This window comes from Oncorhynchus tshawytscha, linkage group LG16, assembly GCF_018296145.1.
Source record: "Oncorhynchus tshawytscha isolate Ot180627B linkage group LG16, Otsh_v2.0, whole genome shotgun sequence".
NCBI lineage: Eukaryota > Metazoa > Chordata > Actinopteri > Salmoniformes > Salmonidae > Oncorhynchus > Oncorhynchus tshawytscha.
This window is the reverse complement of record NC_056444.1, coordinates 2,547,990-2,569,575: the sequence shown is the minus strand read 5'-3', so window position 1 is coordinate 2,569,575 and position 21,586 is coordinate 2,547,990. Positions and strand designations below refer to the sequence as shown.

General features: G+C 48.9%; 1 protein-coding gene across 2 annotated transcripts in view; it reads right to left on the bottom strand.

The window, feature by feature from the left end:
* Positions 1-10,036: 10,036 nt before the first annotated feature.
* Positions 10,037-21,586, bottom strand: part of plod2 (procollagen-lysine, 2-oxoglutarate 5-dioxygenase 2) — a 165,903-nt gene continuing 154,353 nt past the window's right edge. For both annotated transcript variants that reach the window (XM_042298679.1, XM_042298680.1), the window contains 2 exons: positions 14,347-14,472; positions 10,037-10,320 (listed from right to left, as the gene is read on the bottom strand). In XM_042298679.1, coding sequence (XP_042154613.1) covers positions 10,165-10,320; positions 14,347-14,472 — 282 coding nt within the window. In that variant the 3' untranslated portion in view covers positions 10,037-10,164. The remainder of the gene's footprint in view (positions 10,321-14,346; positions 14,473-21,586) is intronic.

Sequence of the window (21,586 nt, the reverse complement as noted above, 5' to 3'; positions counted from 1 at the left end):
CACACACAATCCAGTCCACACACAATCTAGTCCACACACAATCTAGTCCACACACAATCTAGTCCACACACACTCCAGTCCATCCTTCTCTTCCCCCTCAGCAGAGATCCTTCACTACCCAATCAGCAGAGATCCTTCACTAACCAATCAGCAGAGATCCTTCACTTCCCCCTCAGCAGAGATCCTTCACTTTTCCCTCAGCAGAGATCCTTCACTACCCCCTCAGCAGAGATCCTTCACTTCCCCCTCAGCAGAGATCCTTCACTTCCCCCTCAGCAGAGATCCATTTCAACAGGTGTCCAGGACATATCTCAGGCTGATTACAGGTCTGAATATTCACCATGAGGCTGAATACAGGTCTGAATATTCATCATGAGGATGAATATTCACCATGAGGCTGAACACCCAGAATTCCCATAATACAGGTCTGAATAGCCACCACAAAAGTGAAAAGCAACTGAAAATGTGAAAGAGGGCACCGATCTGGTATTGACAGTAGATCTGGTATGTTCTCCATGTGCCTCTTCTATTCCTGGAATCAGGAGGAGCAGTATTACCATATCTGTGGTCTGAGTGCTGGTTGTGCCCTAGCCTGACAGACTACTGTGGAGGCCAGGTCAGAAAGCAACATCACCACCAGACGTGTCCTCTCTTTCATCCTCCCAGCTGGTAAACTGGTGGCACCGACAGTAAACAGACCATAAAAACATAATGGGCACCGCCCTCTCTCTCTCTCTCTCTCCATCTGTCTGTCTGTCTGTCTGTCTGTCTGTCTGTCTGTCTGTCTGTCTGTCTGTCTGTCTGTCTGTCTGTCTGTCTGTCTGTCTGTCTGTCTGTCTGTCTGTCTGTCTGTCTGTCTGTCTGTCTGTCTCTCTCTCTCCGTCTGTCTGTCTGTCTGTCTGTCTGTCTGTCTGTCTGTCTGTCTGTCTGTCTGTCTGTCTGTCTGTCTGTCTGTCTGTCTGTCTGTCTGTCTCTCTCTCTCTCTCTCTCTCTCTCTCTCTCTCTCTCTCTCTCTTTTTTCAATCTCTCTCTCTCTCTCTCTCTCTCTCTCTCGCTCTCTCTTTTTCAATCTCTCTCTCGCTCTCTCTCTCTTTCTCGCACTCTCTCTTTTCAATCTCTCTCTCGCTCTCTCTCTCTTTCTCGCACTCTCTCTCCCTCCCTAAGCAAGTGAAGTAGATAATAAACAAAAGTGAAATAAACAATGAAAATTAACAGTAAGCATTACACTCACAGAAGTTCCAAAATAATAAAGATATTACAAATGTCATATTTGCAAAAATGTAAGTACAAAAAGGAACCAGCTTGGGGTTCATCTCATTCTGTGAGGCCTTTGTTATGGAAGGTTTGGGAATCGCTTCCTTTTAGGTGGTTCTGGATTTTGATAATTAGTGGGTATCGGCCTAATTCTGTTCTGCATGCATTATTTGGTGTTCTACGTTGTACACGGAGGATATTTTTGCAGGATTCTGCATGCAGAGTCTCAATTTGGTGTTTGTCCCATTTTGTGAATTATTGGTTGGTGAGCGGACCCCAGACCTCATGACCATAAATGACAATGGGTTCTATAACTATACTTGAATTATTTTTAGCCAGATCCTAATTGGTATGTTGAATTTTATGTACCTTTTGATGGCATAGAATGCCCTTCTTGCCTTGTCTCTCAGATCGTTCACATCTTTGTGGAAGTTACCCGTGGTGCTGATGTTTAGGCCAAGGTATGTATCGTTGTTTGTGTGCTCTAGGGCAACAGTGTCTAGATGGAATTTGTGGTCATGGCAACTGGACCTTTTTTGGAACACCATTATTTTGTCTTCCTGAGATTTACTGTCAGGGCCCAGGTAGACATTAGATGTCAGATTCTAGCAGGGTGAGGCCAGGTGTTGCAGACTGCTTTAGTACCCTCGCTAAATGGTTTATATTTATGTTGAAGAGGGTGGGGCTTAACTGCATCCCTGTCTCACCCCACGGCCCTGTGGAAAGAAATGTGTGTGTACCAATTTAATATTTGCTCAGTATATGTACGAGTCTGCTGTTAAGGATAACGCTGAGGATTTTCCCAGGGCTGCTGTTGACACATATCCCACGGTAGTTATTGGGGTCAAATCTGTCTCCACTTTTGTGGATTGGGGTGATCAGTCCTTGGTTTCAAATATTGGGGAAGATAACAGATGATTTCTGTCACACACTGATATGTTTCACCTGTCTTTGTGCTTGTCTCCACCCCCCTCCAGGTGTCGCCCATCTTCCCCATTATCCCCTGTGTATTTATATCTGTGTCATCTGTTTTTCCTTTGCCAATTTGTTTTGTTTGTGAAACCTACCAGCATTTGTTTCCCTGCTCCTGTCTCTTTCTTGCTCCTGGTTCCTAGTCCTTTCATGGTTTTGACCCATCTGCCTGCCCTGACCCTGAGACTGCCTGCTGTTCTGGACCTTCCTGACCCCACCTCTCTGGATTGCTGACTCCTGCCTGCCCTGACCCTGAGACTGCCTGCCGTTCTGGACTCTTTGCACCCTGTCTGGATTACTAACCCCTGCCTGCCCTGACCCTGCCTGCCCTGACCCTGACCCTGCCTGCCCTGACCCTGACCCTGCCTGCCCTGACCCTGACCCTGCCTGCCCTGACCCTGCCTGCCCTGACCCTGCCTGCCCTGACCCTGCCTGCCCTGACCCTGCCTGCCCTGACCCTGCCTGCCCTGACCCTGCCTGCCCTGACCCTGACCCTGAGACTGCCTGCCGTTCTGTACCTTCCTGACCCCACCTTTATGGGTTATTGACCCCTGACCCTGACCCTGAGACTGCCTGCTGTTCTGTGCCTTACCCAATCTTCTCTGGATCACTGACCCCTGCCTGCCCTGACCCTGAGACTGTCTGGATTATTGACCCCTGCCTGCCCTGACCCTGAGACTGTCTGGATTATTGACCCCTGACCTTCTCTGCCTGCCTTTGACTTGTCATTTGTATTAGAAAGAAATGTTTGTTTCTTCAACACCGTCTGGTCCTAAAACAGATAGATTTCATTTAGGATACCATCAACCCCACAGGCCTTTACGGGTTTGTCTTTTGTCCTGTAGTTCATTCAATGTAATTGGAGAATCCAGTGGGTTCTGGTCTTTAGTAGTTGAATCTAAGATTTGTATTTGATCCGGTATATGTAATTGCTCTTTATTCTTTGCTATAGAACCAAAAAGATTGGAGAAGTGGTTTATCCACACATCTCCATTTTGGATAGATAACTCTTCATGTTGTTCTTTGTTGAGTGCGCTCCAATCCTCCCAGAAGTGGTTAGAGTCTATGGTTTCTTCAATTACATTGAGCTGATTTCTGACGTTCTGTTCCTTCTGTTTCCGTAGTGTATATCTGTATTGTTTTAGTGATTCACCATAGTGAAGGCGTAGACTCACGATTTCTGGTTCTCTATGTTTTTGGTTGGACAGGTTTCTCAATTTGTTTACTTTTTTTTCATTCTTCATCTAATCTTTTGGCATTGTTGTTAATTTTCTTAGGCTTTTGTTTGTCCTCAGTGGATGTGTGGGGGTTGTCAGGAGATCATGGGAGCTGACAGGGGGGCTGTTTGGAGGCGGTGGGGTCTGTCTGGCAGACTCACTAAACACACATGCTTCATTTGTAAATGATGTCTGAGTGTTGGAGCCCCTGGCTTTCCGTAAATAAAAAACAACAAGAAAATGGTGCCATCTGGTGTGATATATATGGAATTTGAAATGATTTATACTTTTACTTTTGATACTTAAGTATATTTTAAACCAAATACTTTTAGACTTTTACTCACGTAGTATTTTACTGGGTGACTTTCACTTTTACTTGAGTCATTTTCTATTAAGTTATCTTTACTTTTACTCAAGGATGACATTTGTGTACTTTTTCCGCCACTGGCCTAGAGGAAGATATTGTCTGGACCAGAATGTACCGTATACCACACTGAACTGTAATCACAATTTCTCTCTAACCACCCAGCACTTAGGGGGCCACACTTTCTTGGCACACAGGCTTCACATCAGGCTCTCTCTCTGTCGCTCTCTCTCTCTCTCTCTCTGTCTCTGTCTCTCTCTCTCTGTCTCTCTCTCTTTCTCTCTCTCTCTCTGTCTCTCTCAATTTCAATTCAATTCAAGGGCTTTCACATGTCTCTCTCTCTCTCTGTCTCTCTCTCTCTCTCTCTCTCTGTCTCTCTCTCTGTCTCTCTCTCTCTGTCTCTCTCTCTCTGTCTCTCCTTCTCTCTCTCTCTCCTTCTCTCTCTCTGTCTCTCTCTCTCTGTCTCTCTCTCTCTCTGTCTCTCTCTCTCTGTCTCTCTCTCTGTCTCTCTCTCTCTGTCTCTCTCTCTCTCTCTCTCTCTCTCTCTCTCTCTCTCTCTCTCTCTCTCTCTCTCTCTCTCTCTCTGTCTCTCTCTCTCTCTGTCTCTCTCTCTCTCTCTGTCTCTTTCTCTCTCTCTCTCTCTCTCTCTCTCTCTCTCTCTCTCCATGACTCTGTATCTGTATTGTTGCTGCTAAATGAATTGCCTCAATGAGGTGCCAATGATGTGGACATGGATTAAGCCCCCCACACCTCTCTGATTCAGAGGGTTTAATGACTAGGTATCCCTTTACCTTTCTTTGATGTATTTGTTGTCATGTTTTCTGAATCTGAATGTGCTTGGTGTGTTTCAGGGAGCTGGTAGCCTCAGTTTATTAGATATGATGTTTTCCTGGGCTGGCCGGTGGGATCAATGACCCCCTTCAGAGAGCTGGACCAGGGCCAGACCCAGTTAGACTGGAGGGAAAGCTGCTCCACAAAGGACTCTTTCACCAGCAGGGAGCCATGTGTCTAATGCCTGACCTACACCCCCCCTCCCCCTCTTGTACCTCCGCCACTTCACAACGCCTTCTCCAACATCCAGGCTGGCCAGGAAGCAAGCGGCAGGAAAGTTACGTACACCCAGTCAGGGATTCCTCTCGTCCTCCAGAACACACACACCTCAGAGAGAACATAGGCCCCACGAGAGAGGGAGGCTACAGATCCACCCAGCTTTAAAGCCTCAGTCTAATGAGATATACAGTCATTTCTTCTGTTTTTCAACACCAAACCCACCACTGGTGTGCGTGGCCAAAGAGCTCTATTTTCATACGACATGACTATAACACCAGTTACAAACCAATTGCCATGAATCAAAGCCCAGGCACTGCTGTCGTCAGATGACAAATAGAGCTGCTCTCTTTTGTAAACTATGGTTGTGGATCTTTCCACTGGTCCTGGGGTCCTTGTTAAGGTCAACGGCATCACGAACGTTACCAAGTACCAGGATGTTTAACCAAAAAACCTGTTTGCCAGGAGGCTGACACATGGCCTCAAGTGGATCTTCCATCCAGACAATACACCCGAGCAAAATACACTAATAAATTGTTCATTTACCACAAAATCAGCATTTTACGATGGCCTTTTCCGTCTCTGGACTTGAACCCAGTTGAAAACCTGTTATTTGAAGAACATTTTAATCCTTTTTCATTTCGGAAGTTACGATCTGGCAGAGTAAGCTGATCCAGGACCTGTGTTTTAAGAGTAGATAGAGATAGGAAGTGGCAAGTGTGTCTCTGTGTACACTGCTCTGAGGTCAGTTACGGGCCAGAGTAATTCATAACAAGGATGATCTCACTGCTAGAAGTAAAATGGCGTCAAGGCGAGATAAATAAACACACGGGCCCCGTTAGCGCCGCCCAGGTGGTGTGACGGTCTCTCTCTCCAACTACCTGCTGCCCCCCAGACACACACAAATGCACATCCACACACCCTCTTCCTCCAACTACTTCCACTTCCTCCAACTTCTCCCTCCTCCAACATCTTCCTCTCCCTCCAACTTCACTCTCCAACTACTCCCTCCTCCTCCAACCTCTTCCTTCGACGTCTTCCTCTCCCTCCAACGTCTCCCTCTCCCTCCAACTTCTCCCTCTTCCTCCAACATCTTCCTCTCCCTCCAAATTCTCCCTCTCCCTCCAACTACTCCCTCTTCCTCCTCCAACTTCTCCCTCTTCCTCCTCCAACTTCTAACTCTTCCTCCTCCAACTTCTCACTCATCCTCCTCCAACTTCTCACTCACCCTCCTCCAACTTCACCCTTGTCCTCCAACTTCTCCCTCATCCTCAAACTTCTCCCTCATCCTCCATCTTCTCCCTCTTCCTCCTCCAACTTCTCCCTCTTCCTCTTCCAACTTCTCCCTCTTCCTCCTCCGACTTCTCCCTCGTCCTCCTCCAACTTCTCCCTCTTCCTCCTCCAACTTCTCCCTCGTCCTCCAACTTCTCCCTCATCCTCCATCTTCTCCCTCTTCCTCCTCCAACTTCACCGTCTTCCTCCTCCAACTTCTTCCTCTTCTCCCTCTTCCTCCTCCAACTTCTCCCTCTTCCTTCTCCAACTTCACCCTCTTCCTCCTCCAACTTCTTCCTCTTCTCCCTCTTCCTCCTCCAACTTCTCCCTCTTCCTCCGACTTCTCCCTCTCCTCCAACTTCTCCCTCTTCCTCCATCTTCTCCCTCGTCCTCCATCTTCTCCCTCCAACATCTTCCTCTTCGCCCTCTTCCTCCTCCAACCTCTCCCTCGTCCTCCTCCAACTTCTCCCTCATCCTCCAACTTCTCCCTCGTCGTCCAACTACTCCCTCCCCCAACTACTCCCTCTTCCTCCTCCAACATCTCCCTCGTCCTCCTCCAACTCTCCCTCGTCCTCCAACACTCCCTCGTCCTCCAACTTCTCCCTCGTTTTCCTCCAACTTCTCCCTCGTCGTCCTCCAACTTCTCCCTCATCCTCCAACTTCTCCCTCATCCTCCAACTTCTCCCTCTTCCTCCTCCAACTTCTCCCTCGTCCTCCAACTTCTCCCTCATCCTCCATCTTCTCCCTCTTCCTCCTCCAACTTCTCCCTCTTCCTCTTCCAACTTCTCCCTCTTCCTCCTCCAACTTCTCCCTCGTCCTCCTCCAACTTCTCCCTCTTCCTCCTCCAAATTCTCCGTCTTCCTCCTCCAACTTCTCCCTCTTCCTCCTCCAACTAATCCCTCTTCCTCCTCCAACTTCACCCTCTTCCTCCTCCAACTTCTTCCTCTTCTCCCTCTTCCTCCTCCAACTTCTCCCTCTTCCTCCTCCAACTTCTCCCTCTTCCTCCGACTTCTCCCTCTCCTCCAACTTCTCCCTCTTCCTCCATCTTCTCCCTCGTCCTCCATCTTCTCCCTCCAACATCTTCCTCTTCGCCCTCTTCCTCCTCCAACCTCTCCCTCGTCCTCCTCCAACTCTCCCTCGTCCTCCAACTCTCCCTCGTCCTGAAACTTCTCCCTCGTTTTCCTCCAACTTCTCCCTCGTCGTCCTCCAACTTCTCCCTCATCCTCCAACTTCTCCCTCTACCTCCAACTTCTCCCTCATCCTCCAACTTCTCCCTCTTCCTCCAACTTCCCCCTCGTCCTCCAACTTCTCCCTCATCCTCCAACTTCTCCCTCGTCCTCCAACTTCTCCCTCATCCTCCATCTTCTCCCTCTTCCTCTTCCAACTTCTCCCTCTTCCTCCTCCAACTTCTCCCTCGTCCTCCTCCAACTTCACCCTCTTCCTCCTCCAAATTCTCCCTCTTCCTCCTCCAACTTCTCCCTCGCCCTCCTCCAACTTCACCCTCTTCCTCCTCCAACTTCTCCCTCATCCTCCATCTTCTCCCTCTTCCTCTTCCAACTTCTCCCTCTTCCTCCTCCAACTTCTCCCTCGCCCTCCTCCAACTTCTCCCTCATCCTCCATCTTCTCCCTCTTCCTCTTCCAACTTCTCCCTCTTCCTCCTCCAACTTCTCCCTCGTCCTCCTCCAACTTCTCCCTCTTCCTCCTCCAACTTCTCCCTCTTCCTCCTCCAACTTCTCCCTCTTCCTCCTCCAACTTCTCCCTCTTCCTCCTCCAACTTCACCCTCTTCCTCCTCCAACTTCTTCCTCTTCTCCCTCTTCCTCCTCCAACTTCTCCCTCTTCCTCCTCCAACTTCTCCCTCTTCCTCCGACTTCTCCCTCTCCTCCAACTTCTCCCTCTTCCTCCATCTTCTCCCTCGTCCTCCATCTTCTCCCTCCAACATCTTCCTCTTCGCCCTCTTCCTCCTCCAACCTCTCCCTCGTCCTCCTCCAACTTCTCCCTCATCCTCCAACTTCTCCCTCGTCGTCCAACTTCTCCCTCCTCCAACTACTCCCTCTTCCTCCTCCAACATCTCCCTCGTCCTCCTCCAACTCTCCCTCGTCCTCCAACACTCCCTCGTCCTCCAACTTCTCCCTCGTTTTCCTCCAACTTCTCCCTCGTCGTCCTCCAACTTCTCCCTCATCCTCCAACTTCTCCCTCGTCCTCCAACTTCTCCCTTGTCCTCCAACTTCTCCCTCAACCTCCAACTTCTCCCTCATCCTCCAACTTCTCCCTCATCCTCAAACTTCTCCCTCGTCCTCCAACTTCTCCCTCGTCCTCCAACTTCTCCCTCATCCTCCAACTTCTCCCTCTTCCTCCAACTTCTCACTCGTTCTCCAACTTCTCCCTCTAACTGTGTGAAGGCTGTAGCTTGCCTTCAGGTGGTTAGCATGCATTTGTGCCCACTAATACTCTGGGTAAACTGAACTACACTGAATCTTCACTCTACACAGTGTACTGAATATTCACTCTATACAGTGTACTGAATCTTCACTCTACACAGTGTACTGAATCTTCACTCTACACATCGACACAGAGACAGTACAGACCCCCACCCACCTCTCAGTGAAGCATAGTACCATTCCCTAGCCAAACTGGGGTCACTCTACACATCGACACAGAGACAGTACAGACCCCCACCCACCTCTCAGTGAAGCATAGTACCACTCCCTAGCCAAACTGGGGTCATGCATTCTTCACTGCCAGTGATTGATTCTGCACGTGTGTGTGTGTGTGTGTGTGTGTGTGTGTGTGTGTGTGTGTGTGTGTGTGTGTGTGTGTGTGTGTGTGTGTGTGTGTGTGTGTGTGTGTGTGTGTGTGTGTGTGTGTGTGTGTGTGTGTGTGTGTGTGTGTGTATGTATTGGTGAGGGGTGATTAAGAGGGATGAACTGTTCTTGAGACATTTTTTTAAAACAGAATACGGGTGAACAGATTGGCATTTCTGATGAAGTGAGTCTAAATTCCATCCACAGATTGCAATCTTTTCCTTGAAGCAATGCAGAGATAGAAGTGACAATAGAGGAGGAAACTACAAGCTGTTCGTAGCTAGAACTTCCACGTCTCCTGTTGACTATCGGGTCATCAAGGATCATTTCTCCAAACAAAATGCTGTTGAAGGGAAGCGTGAAAAAGAATATCGCTTTTCACGTTTTTTTTTTTTTTAAACATATTTTATTCCGTTTCCATCAATTTCACAATAAGTTAACTTAGGTTCAAAGTTCATTCACAAACAACTTTCAGAGAATGTAAACATCTCTAAAATGTTTCAGTTCAGGAAGGAAACGACATCAACGCCTTTATTGTCCTGCCATGTAAACAATCATATCAATATCGAACTAGAATTACAGAATTCATATTAAATTCCGATGTCATATATTTTATTATCTCGTGTGCTAAGTTACCAAAAATTTAAATATATTTCCATTGGGCATGTAGGTCATATTAACATCAGGTAACAAGCTGCAACCCAAAGTTTACAAAAAGGTGTAGACAGAACATGGAAAATGGTTCCAAAACTAGACAACTTAATGTGAAACATACAAACAAGTAATTGAATTAAAACAGCTAAGACAAGTTAGGAATGCCCGTTGGCATGAATCCTTAACACATAGATGTTTTCCCTTAAGAGTATGGGTTGGATCGCTGACTAATAAATAATGATTATTACAGTATAGAGTGAAGATGAAGATGAAGAAGGAACCTAAACCGCTGACTGACAGTGATGACCTCACGTCCCTTCATGACACCACACTCTGTTTGACAGAGAGTTTCAAATGAAGGGGATCGTCTGACTCTGGCATGACATTACCCACAATTCCTTTGTCTTTTTAAAATATTCATTTATTTATTTATTTGTACAGTAACTGGCATCAGTAAAAATGTATAAAGTACAACATGAGGCACTTTATCATTACAAACAAAATAGATCAAATTTAAACACAACTTTTTTTTTTTTACAAAAATGAAACCTGATCAAATCCTATGCTAACGTAGTGTAGAGTTCAAGGGTCGATGAAGGAGACAGCAATGTAGCGAGTTCCGTTGGTGGTGGGCAGGCCTTCGTGGAGGTGTGTCAGACGGCCTGGGTGCATGAAACTCCAGCCCTTCCTGGGAGAATCTACAGAGCAGTTATACCTGTGGAACCGACAGCCTCCACCCTGGAGAGAGAGAGAGAGAGAGAGAGAGAGAGAGAAAGAGAGAGAGAGAGACAGAGAGAGAGAGAGACAGAGAGAGAGAGAGAGAGAGAGAGAGAGAGAGAGACAGAGAGAGAGAGACAGAGACAGAGAGAGAGAGAGAGACAGAGACAGAGAGAGAGAGAGAGAGAGAGACAGAGAGAGAGAGAGAGAGACAGAGAGAGAGAGACAGAGAGAGCAAAGGAGGGAGGAGAGGGGGGAGGCAGCGGTGGAAAAAGTACCCAATTGTCATACTTGATTAAAAGTAAAGATACCTTAATAGAAAGTTAATCAAGTAAAAGTGAAAGTTACCCAGTAAAATACTACTTGAGTAAAAGTCTAAAAGTATTTGGTTTTAAATATACTTAAGTATTCAAAAGTTAATGTAACTGCTAACAAATACTTAAGTATAGATACTTTTTAATTCTATGTACAGTGAGGGGAAAAGGTGTTTGATCCCCTGCTGATTTTGTACGTTTTGCCCACTGACAAAGAAATGATCAGTCTATCATTGTAATGGTAGGTTTATTTGAACAGTGAGAGACAGAATAACAACAAACAAATCCAGAAAAACGCATGTCAAAAATGTTATAAATGGATTTGCATTTTAATGAGGGAAATAAGTATTTGACCCCCTTCTCAATCAGAAAGATTTCTGCCTCCCAGGTGTGTTTTATACAGGTAACGAGCTGAGATTAGGAGCACGCTCTTAAAGGGAGTGCTCCTAGTCTCAGTTATTCTGTCTCTCACTGTTCAAATAAACCTACCAATAAAATGATAGACTGATCATTTCTTTGTCAGTGGGCAAAAAGTACAAAATCAGCAGGGGATCAAACACTTTTTTCCCTCATTGTATTAAGCGAAGCAGACAGCACCATTTTCTTGTTTTAAAAATGTACAGATAGCCAGGGGCACACTCCAACAATCAGACATCATTTACAAACGATGTCATAGAACACACTCCCGGGTGGCACAGTGGGCCAGTGCTCGCTGTGTTAAGAAGCAGTGCGGCTTGGTTGGGTTGTGTATCGGAGGACGCATGACTTTCAACCTTCGTCTCTGCCGAGCCCGTACGGGAGTTGTAGCGATGAGACAAGATAGTAGCTACTACACTGGGGATAGAACAGAACACTGTGGGGATAGAACACAACACTGTGGGGATAGAACAGAACACTGTGGGGATAGAACACAACACTGTGGGGATAGAACGCAACACTGTGGGGATAGAACACAACACTGTGGGGATAGAACACAACACTGTGGGGATAGAACACAACACTGTGGGGATAGAACACAACACTGTGGGGATAGAACACAACACTGTGGAGATAGAACAGAACACTGTGGGGATAGAACACAACACTGTGGAGATAGAACACAACACTGTGGAGATAGAACACAACACTGTGGGGATAGAACACAACACTGTGGGGATAGAACAGAACACTGTGGGGATAGAACAGAACACTGTGGGGATAGAACACAACACTGGGGGAAAGAACACAACACTGTGGAGATAGAACACAACACTGTGGAGATAGAACACAACACTGTGGAGATAGAACACAACACTGTGGAGATAGACCACAACACTGTGGGGATAGAACACAACACTGTGGGGATAGAACACAACACTGTGGGGATAGAACACAACACTGTGGAGATAGAACACAACACTGTGGGGATAGAACACAACACTGTCCACTAGGAGATAGAACAGAACACTGTGGGGATATAACACATCACTGTGGGGATAGACCACAACACTGTGGGGATAGAACACAACACTGTCCACTAGGAGATAGAACATAACATTGTGGGGATAGAACACATCACTGTGGGGATAGAACACAACACTGTGGGGATAGAACACAACACTGTGGGGATAGAACAGAACACTGTCCACTAGGAGATAGAACACAACACTGTCCACTAGGAGATAGAACACAACACTGTGGAGATAGAACACAACACTGTGGAGATAGAACACAACACTGTGGAGATAGAACACAACACTGTGGAGATAGAACACAACACTGTGGGGATAGAACACAACACTGTGGAGATAGAACACAACACTGTGGGGATAGAACACAGCACTGTGGGGATAGAACACAACACTGTGGGGATAGAACACAACACTGTGGGGATAGAACACAGCACTGTGGGGATAGAACAGAACACTGTCCACTAGGAGATAGAACACAACACTGTCCACTAGGAGATAGAACAGAACACTGTCCACTAGGAGATAGAACAGAACACTGTCCACTAGGAGATAGAACACAACACTGTCCACTAGGAGATAGAACAGAACACTGTGGTGTACAGGGAGGTGTACAGGGAGGGAGGTGTACAGGGAGGTGTATAGGGAGGTGTATAGGGAGGGAGGTGTATAGGGAGGGAGGTGTATAGGGAGGGAGGTGTACAGGAGGGAGGTGTACAGGGAGGTGTACGGGGAGGTGTATAGGGAGGGAGGTGTATAGGAGAAGTATAGGGAGGTGTAAAGGGAGGTATATAGGGAGGTGTATAGGGAGGTGTATAGGGAGGTGTATAGGGAGGGAGGTGTATAGGGAGGTGTATAGGGAGTTGTATAGGGAGGTGTATAGGGAGAAGTATAGGGAAGTGTACAGGGAGGGAGATGTATAGGGAGGTGTACAGGGAGGGAGGTGTATAGGGAGGTGTACAGGGAGGGAGGTGTATAGGGAGGGAGGTGTATAGGGAGGTGTATAGGGAGGGAGGTGTATAGGGAGGGAGGTGTATAGGGAGGGAGGTGTATAGGGAGGTGTATAGGGAGGTGTACAGTGAGGTGTATATGGAGGTGTATAGGGAGGTGTATAGGGAGGTGTATAGGGAGGGAGGTGTATAGGGAGGAGTATAGGGAGGTGTATAGGGAGGGAGGTGTACAGGGAGGGAGGTGTATAGGGAGGTGTATAGGGAGGTGTATAGGGAGGTGTATAGGGAGGGGAGGTGTATAGGGAGGTGTATAGGGAGGTGTATAGGGAGACGTATAGGGAGGTGTATAGGGAGGGAGAGGTATAGGGAGGTGTATAGGGAGGTGTATAGGGAGGGAGGTGTATAGGGAGGTTGGTGTATAGGGAGGTGTATAGGGAGGTGTATAGGGAGGGAGGTGTATAGGGAGGTGTATAGGGAGGTTGGTGTATAGGGAGGTTGGTGTATAGGGAGGTGTATAGAGAGGTGTATAGGCAGGGAGGTGTATAGGGAGTTGTATAGGGAGTTGTATAGGGAGGGAGGTGTATAGGGAGGTGTATAGGGAGGTGTATAGGCAGGAGGTGTATAGGGAGGTGTATAGGGAGGTGTATAGGGAGGTGTATAGGGAGGTGTATAGGGAGGGAGGTGTATAGGGGAGGTGTATAGGGAGGTGTATAGGGAGGGAGGGAGGAGTGTATAGGGAGGTGTATAGGGAGGTGTATAGGGAGGTGTATAGGGAGGTGTATAGGGAGGAGAGGTGTATAGGGAGGTGTATAGGGAGGTGTATAGGGAGGGAGGTGTATAGGGAGGTGTATAGGGAGTGTATAGGGAGGTGTATAGGGAGGTGTATAGGGAGGGTATAGGTGGTATAGGGAGGGAGGTGTATAGGGAGGTGTATAGGGAGGTGTATAGGGAGGGAGGTGTATAGGGAGGTGTATAGGGAGGTGTATAGGGAGGTGTATAGGGAGGGAGGTGTATAGGGAGGTGTATAGGGAGGTGTATAGGGAGGTGTATAGGGAGGTGTATAGGGAGGGAGGTGTATAGGGAGGTGTACAGGGAGGAGAGTATAGGGAGGTGTATAGGGAGGGAGGTGTATAGGGAGGGAGGTGTATAGGGAGGTGTATAGGGAGGTGTATAGGGAGGGAGGTGTATAGGGAGGTGTATAGGGAGGGGTATAGGGAGGGAGGTGTATAGGGAGGTGTATAGGGAGATGTATAGGGAGGGAGGTGTATATGGAGGTGTATAGGGAGATGTATAGGGTGGTGTACGTTTGTGTTGAGATTCAGTACAATGTTTTACCTGGAAGTCAGTTCCTTTGCTGTTGAGAGCAACGTTGATGGTGAATGTGGAGGAGTCGTGATGGGGTCTCAGGTAGGCCTGTCTGCCGGGGGTGTACTTCACTACGAAGTTCATCACTGCATAGCCCTGTGGAGAACAGCCCAAATCACACATTTACACTGATCAAAAATATCAAACGCAACATGCAACATTTTCATAGAACGAAACCAGTCAATTTAAATAATTTCTAGGCCCTTATTTATGGCTTTCACATGACTGGGAATACAGATATGCATTTGTTGGTCACAGATATCTTAAAAAAAAAAAAAAAAGCTATCTGGTGGGACCATTTGCCTCATGCAGCGCGACACATCTCCTCCACATAGAGTTGATGTGGCCTGTGGAATGTTGTCCCACTCCTCTTCAATGGCTGTGGGAAGTTCCTGGATATTGGAGGGAACTGGAACACGCTGTCATACACGTTGATCCAGAGCATCCCAAACATGCTCAATGGGTGACATGTCTGGTGAGTATACAGGCCATGGAAGAACTGGGACATTTTCAGCTTCCAGGAATTGTGTACAGATCTTTGAGACTTGTGTCCGTGCATTATCATGCTGAAACATGAGGTGATGGTGGCAGATGAATGACACAACAATGGGCCTCAGGATCTCCTCACGTTATCTCGGTGCATTCAAATTGCCATCGATAAAATGCAATTGTGTTTGTTGTTCGTAGCTTATGCCTGCCCATACCTTAACCACACCACCACCACCATGGGGCACTTTGTTCACAACGTTAAAATCAGCAAACCACTTGGCCACATGTCTGCCATCTGCCTGGTACAGTTGAAACTGGGATTCATCCGTGAAGTGCACACTTCTCCAGCATGCCAGTGGTCATCGAAGGTGAGCATTTGTCCCACTGAAGTCGGTTACCACGCCAAACTGCATTCAGGTCAAGACTCTGGTGAGGACGACGAGCACATAGATGAGCTTCCCTCAGACGGTTTCTGATAGTTTGTGCAGAAATTATTTGGTTGTGCGAACCCACAGTTTCATCAGCTGTCCGGGTGGCTGGTCTCAGACCATCCCGCAGCTGAAGAATCCGGATGTGGAGGTCTTGGACTGGTGTGGTTTCACATGGTCTGCGGTTGTGAGGCCGGTTGGATGTACTGCTAAATGATCTAAAACAACTTTTGAGGCGGCTTGTGATAGATAAATGAACAATAAATGATCTGGCAACAGCTCTGGTGGACATTCCTGCAGTCAGCATGCCTACTGCACGCTCCCTCAAAACTTGAGACATCTGTGACATTGGGTTGTATGACAAAACTGCAATATATGGTCAGGTGAGACCAACAAAAATCTAGTTCCTGCTCATTTTGTACAAGCTGGGCATCCTATTAGTTCTCTCATTGGACTAGAAATGGTAAAGATGTCCTGCAGGGGAAGGGGACATTGAAATCTTCTTCAAAAGGGAATCTTTCTGGATCCACAGGCTGAACACAGTGTCTCCTCTTTGGCCTGAACGAGGAGTTTGACTTGAAACCCTTTTGATGTCTTTCACAAGCTCTTTGTCATTATCTGCTTTCTCAACATATAAATTGAACAATAGATCTGAAGGGGATGTTGGATAATTGCGAATAAACATGCTGAAGAACTCTGTCATACACTATGGAGGAGGGTAGACGTGACAGGAGGGTAGACGTGACAGGAGGGTAGACGTGACAGGAGGGTAGACGTGACAGGAGGGTAGATGTGACAGGAGGGTAGACGTGACAGGAGGGTAGACGTGACAGGAGGGTAGACGTGACAGGAGGGTAGACGTGACAGGTAACAGGAGGGTAGACGTGACAGGAGGGTAGACGTGACAGGAGGGTAGACGTGACAGGAGGGTAGACGTGACAGGAGGGTAGACGTGACAGGAGGGTAGACGTGACAGGAGGGTAGACGTAACAGGAGGGTAGACGTGACAGGAGGGTAGACGTGACAGGTAACAGGAGGGTAGACGTAATAGGAGGGTAGACGTAACAGGAGGGTAGACGTGACAGGAGGGTAGACGTAACAGGAGGGTAGACGTAACAGGAGGGTAGACGTGACAGGAGGGTAGACGTGACAGGAGGGTAGACGTAACAGGAGGGTAGACGTGACAGGAGGGTAGACGTAACAGGAGGGTAGACGTAACAGGAGGGTAGACGTGACAGGTAACAGGAGGGTAGACGTGACAGGAGGGTAGACGTGAAAGGAGGGTAGACGTGACAGGTAACAGGAGGGTTGACGTGACAGGAGGGTAGACGTGACAGGAGGGTAGACGTAACAGGAGGGTAGACGTGACAGGAGGGTAGACGTGACAGGAGGGTAGACGTGACAGGAGGGTAGACGTAACAGGAGGGTAGACGTGACAGGAGGGTAGACGTGACAGGAGGGTAGACGTGACAGGAGGGTAGACGTGACAGGAGGGTAGACGTGACAGGTAACAGGAGGGTAGACGTGACAGGAGGGTAGACGTGACAGGAGGGTAGACGTGACAGGAGGGTAGACGTGACAGGAGGGTAGACGTGACAGGAGGGTAGACTTGACAGGAGGGTAGACGTGACAGGAGGGTAGACGTGACAGGAGGGTAGACGTGACAGGAGGGTAGACGTGACAGGTAACAGGAGGGTAGACGTAACATGAGGGTAGACGTGACAGGAGGGTAGACGTGACAGGTAACAGGAGGGTAGACGTAACAGGAGGGTAGACGTGACAGGAGGGTAGACGTGACAGGAGGGTAGACGTGACAGGAGGGTAGACGTGACAGGTAACAGGAGGGTAGACGTAACAGGAGGGTAGACGTGACAGGAGGGTAGACGTGACAGGAGGGTAGACGTGACAGGAGGGTAGACGTGACAGGAGGGTAGACGTGACAGGAGGGTAGACGTGACAGGTAACAGGAGGGTAGACGTGACAGGTAACAGGAGGGTAGACGTAACAGGAGGGTAGACGTGACAGGAGGGTAGACGTGACAGGAGGGTAGACGTGACAGGTAACAGGAGGGTAGACGTAACAGGAGGGTAGACGTGACAGGAGGGTAGACGTGACAGGAGGGTAGACGTGACAGGAGGGTAGACGTGACAGGAGGGTAGACGTGACAGGAGGGTTGACGTGACAGGAGGGTAGACGTGACAGGTAACAGGAGGGTAGATGTGACAGGAGGGTAGACGTGACAGGTAACAGGAGGGTAGATGTGACAGGAGGGTAGACGTGACAGGAGGGTAGACGTGACAGGAGGGTAGACGTGACAGGAGGGTAGACGTGACAGGTAACAGGAGGGTAGACGTGACAGGAGGGTAGACGTAACAGGAGGGTAGACGTAACAGGAGGGTAGACGTAACAGGAGGGTAGACGTGACAGGAGGGTAGACGTGACAGGAGGGTTGACGTGACAGGAGGGTAGACGTAACAGGAGGGTAGACGTGACAGGAGGGTAGACGTAACAGGAGGGTAGACGTAACAGGAGGGTAGACGTGACAGGAGGGTAGACGTAACAGGAGGGTAGACGTGACAGGAGGGTTGACGTGACAGGAGGGTAGACGTAACAGGAGGGTAGACGTGACAGGAGGGTAGACGTAACAGGAGGGTAGACGTGACAGGAGGGTAGACGTAACAGGAGGGTAGACGCGACTGGAGGGTAGACGCGACAGGTAACAGGAGGGTAGACGTGACAGGTAACAGGAGGGTAGACGTGACAGGAGGGTAGACGTGACAGGAGGGTAGACGTGACAGGAGGGTAGACGTGACAGGTAACAGGAGGGTAGACGTGACAGGTAACAGGAGGGTAGACGTGACAGGAGGGTAGACGTAACAGGTAACAGGAGGGTAGACGTGACAGGAGGGTAGACGTGACAGGAGGGTAGACGTAACAGGAGGGTAGATGTGACAGGAGGGTAGACGTAACAGGAGGGTAGACGTAACAGGAGGGTAGATGTGACAGGAGGGTAGACGTTACAGGAGGGTAGACGTGACAGGAGGGTAGACGTAACAGGAGGGTAGACGTAACAGGAGGGTAGACGTAACAGGAGGGTAGACGTAACAGGAGGGTAGACGTAACAGGAGGGTAGACGTGACAGGAGGGTAGACGTGACAGGAGGGTAGACGTAACAGGAGGGTAGACGTAACAGGAGGGTAGACGTAACAGGAGGGTAGACGTAACAGGAGGGTAGACGTAACAGGAGGGTAGACGTAACAGGAGGGTAGACGTAACAGGAGGGTAGACGTGACAGGAGGGTAGACGTGACAGGAGGGTAGACGTAACAGGAGGGTAGACGTAACAGGAGGGTAGACGTGACAGGAGGGTAGACGTGACAGGTAACAGGAGGGTAGACGTGACAGGAGGGTAGACGTGTCACTCACATCCGTCATCATGAAGTGCTTTGAGAGACTAGTCAAGGACCATATCACCTCCACCCTACCTGACACCCTTGACCCACTCCAATTTGCTTACCGCCCAAATAGGTCCACAGACGATGCAATCTCAACCACACTGCACACTGCCCTAACCCATCTGGACAAGAGGAATACCTATGTGAGAATGCTGTTCATCGACTACAGCTCGGCATTCAACACCATAGTACCCTCCAAGCTCGTCATCAAGCTCGAGACCCTGGGTCTCGACCCCGCCCTGTGCAACTGGGTACTGGACTTCCTGACGGGCCGCCCCCAGGTGGTGAGGGTAGGCAACAACATCTCCTCCCCGCTGATCCTCAACACTGGGGCCCCACAAGGGTGCGTTCTGAGCCCCCTCCTGTACTCCCTGTTCACCCACGACTGCGTGGCCATGCACGCCTCAACTCAATCATCAAGTTTGCGGACGACACAACAGTGGTAGGCTTGATTACCAACAACGACGAGACGGCCTACAGGGAGGAGGTGAGGGCCCTCGGAGTGTGGTGTCAGGAAAATAACCTCACACTCAACGTCAACAAAACTAAGGAGATGATTGTGGACTTCAGGAAACAGCAGAGGGAACACCCCCATCCACATCGATGGAACAGTAGTGGAGAGGGTAGCAAGTTTTAAGTTCCTCGGCATACACATCACAGACAAACTGAATTGGTCCACTCACACAGACAGCATCGTGAGGAAGGCGCAGCAGCGCCTCTTCAACCTCAGGAGGCTGAAGAAATTCGGCTTGTCACCAAAAGCACTCACAAACTTCTACAGATGCACAATCGAGAGCATCCTGGCGGGCTGTATCACCGCCTGGTATGGCAACTGCACCGCCCTCAACCGTAAGGCTCTCCAGAGGGTAGTGAGGTCTGCACAACGCATCACCGGGGGCAAACTACCTGCCCTCCAGGACACCTACACCACCCGATGCTACAGGAAGGCCATAAAGATCATCAAGGACATCAACCACCCGAGCCACTGCCTGTTCACCCCGCTGTCATCCAGAAGGCGAGGTCAGTACAGGTGCATCAAAGCTGGGACCGAGAGACTGAAAAACAGCTTCTATCTCAAGGCCATCAGACTGTTAAACAGCCACCACTAACATTGAGTGGCTACTGCCAACACACTGTCAATGACACTGACTCTACTCCAGCCACTTTAATCATGGGAATTGATGGGAAATGATGTAAATATATCACTAGCCACTTTAAACAATGCTACCTTATATAATGTTACTTACCCTACATTGTTCATCTCATATGCATACGTTGATACTGTACTCTATATCATCGACTGCATCCTTATGTAATACATGTATCACTAGCCACTTTAACTATGCCACTTGGTTTACATACTTATCTCATATGTATATACTGTACTCGATATCATCTACTGTATCTTGCCTATGCTGCTCTGTACCATCACTCATTCATATATCCTTATGTACATATTCTTTATCCCCTTACACTGTGTATAAGACAGTAGTTTTTTTTGGAATTGTTAGTTAGATTACTTGCTCGTTATTACTGCATTGTCGGAACTAGAAGCACAAGCATTTCGCTACACTCGCATTAACATCTGCCAACCATGTGTATGTGACAAATAAAATTTGATTTGATTTGATTTGATTTGATTTGATTTGACGTGACAGGAGGGTAGACGTGACAGGAGGGTAGACGTGACAGGAGGGTAGACGTGACAGGAGGGTAGACGTGACAGGTAACAGGAGGGTAGACGTGACAGGAGGGTAGACGTGACAGGAGGGTAGACGTGACAGGAGGGTTGACGTGACAGGAGGGTAGACGTGACAGGAGGGTAGACGTGACAGGAGGGTAGACGTGACAGGTAACAGGAGGGTAGACGTGACAGGAGGGTAGACGTGACAGGAGGGTAGACGTGACAGGAGGGTAGACGTGACAGGTAACAGGAGGGTAGACGTGACAGGAGGGTAGACGTGACAGGAGGGTAGACGTGACAGGTAACAGGAGGGTAGACGTGACAGGAGGGTAGACGTGACAGGAGGGCAGACGTGACAGGAGGGCAGACGTGACAGGTAACAGGAGGGTTGACGTGACAGGAGGGTAGACGTGACAGGTAACAGGAGGGTAGACGTAACAGGAGGGTAGACGTGACAGGTAACAGGAGGGTAGACGTGACAGGTAACAGGAGGGTAGACGTAACAGGAGGGTTGACGTGACAGGAGGGTAGACGTGACAGGAGGGTAGACGTGACAGGAGGGTAGACGTGACAGGAGGGTAGACGTGACAGGAGGGTAGACGTGACAGGAGGGTAGATGTGACAGGAGGGTTGATGTAACAGGAGGGTTGACGTGACAGGAGGGTAGACGTGACAGGTAACAGGAGGGTAGACGTAACAGGAGGGTAGACGTAACAGGAGGGTAGACGTAACAGGTAACAGGAGGGTAGACGTAACAGGAGGGTAGACGTAACAGGAGGGTAGACGTAACAGGAGGGTAGACGTAACAGGAGGGTAGACGTGACAGGAGGGTAGACGTAACAGGAGGGTAGACGTAACAGGAGGGTAGAGACGTGACAGGAGGGTAGACGTGACAGGTAACAGGAGGGTAGACGTGACAGGTAACAGGAGGGTAGACGTGACAGGAGGGTAGACGTGACAGGAGGGTAGACGTAACAGGTAACAGGAGGGTAGACGTGACAGGAGGGTAGACGTGACAGGTAACAGGAGGGTAGACGTGACAGGAGGGTAGACGTGACAGGTAACAGGAGGGTAGACGTGACTGGAGGGTAGACGTGACAGGAGGGTAGACGTGACAGGTAACAGGAGGGTAGACGTGACAGGTAACAGGAGGGT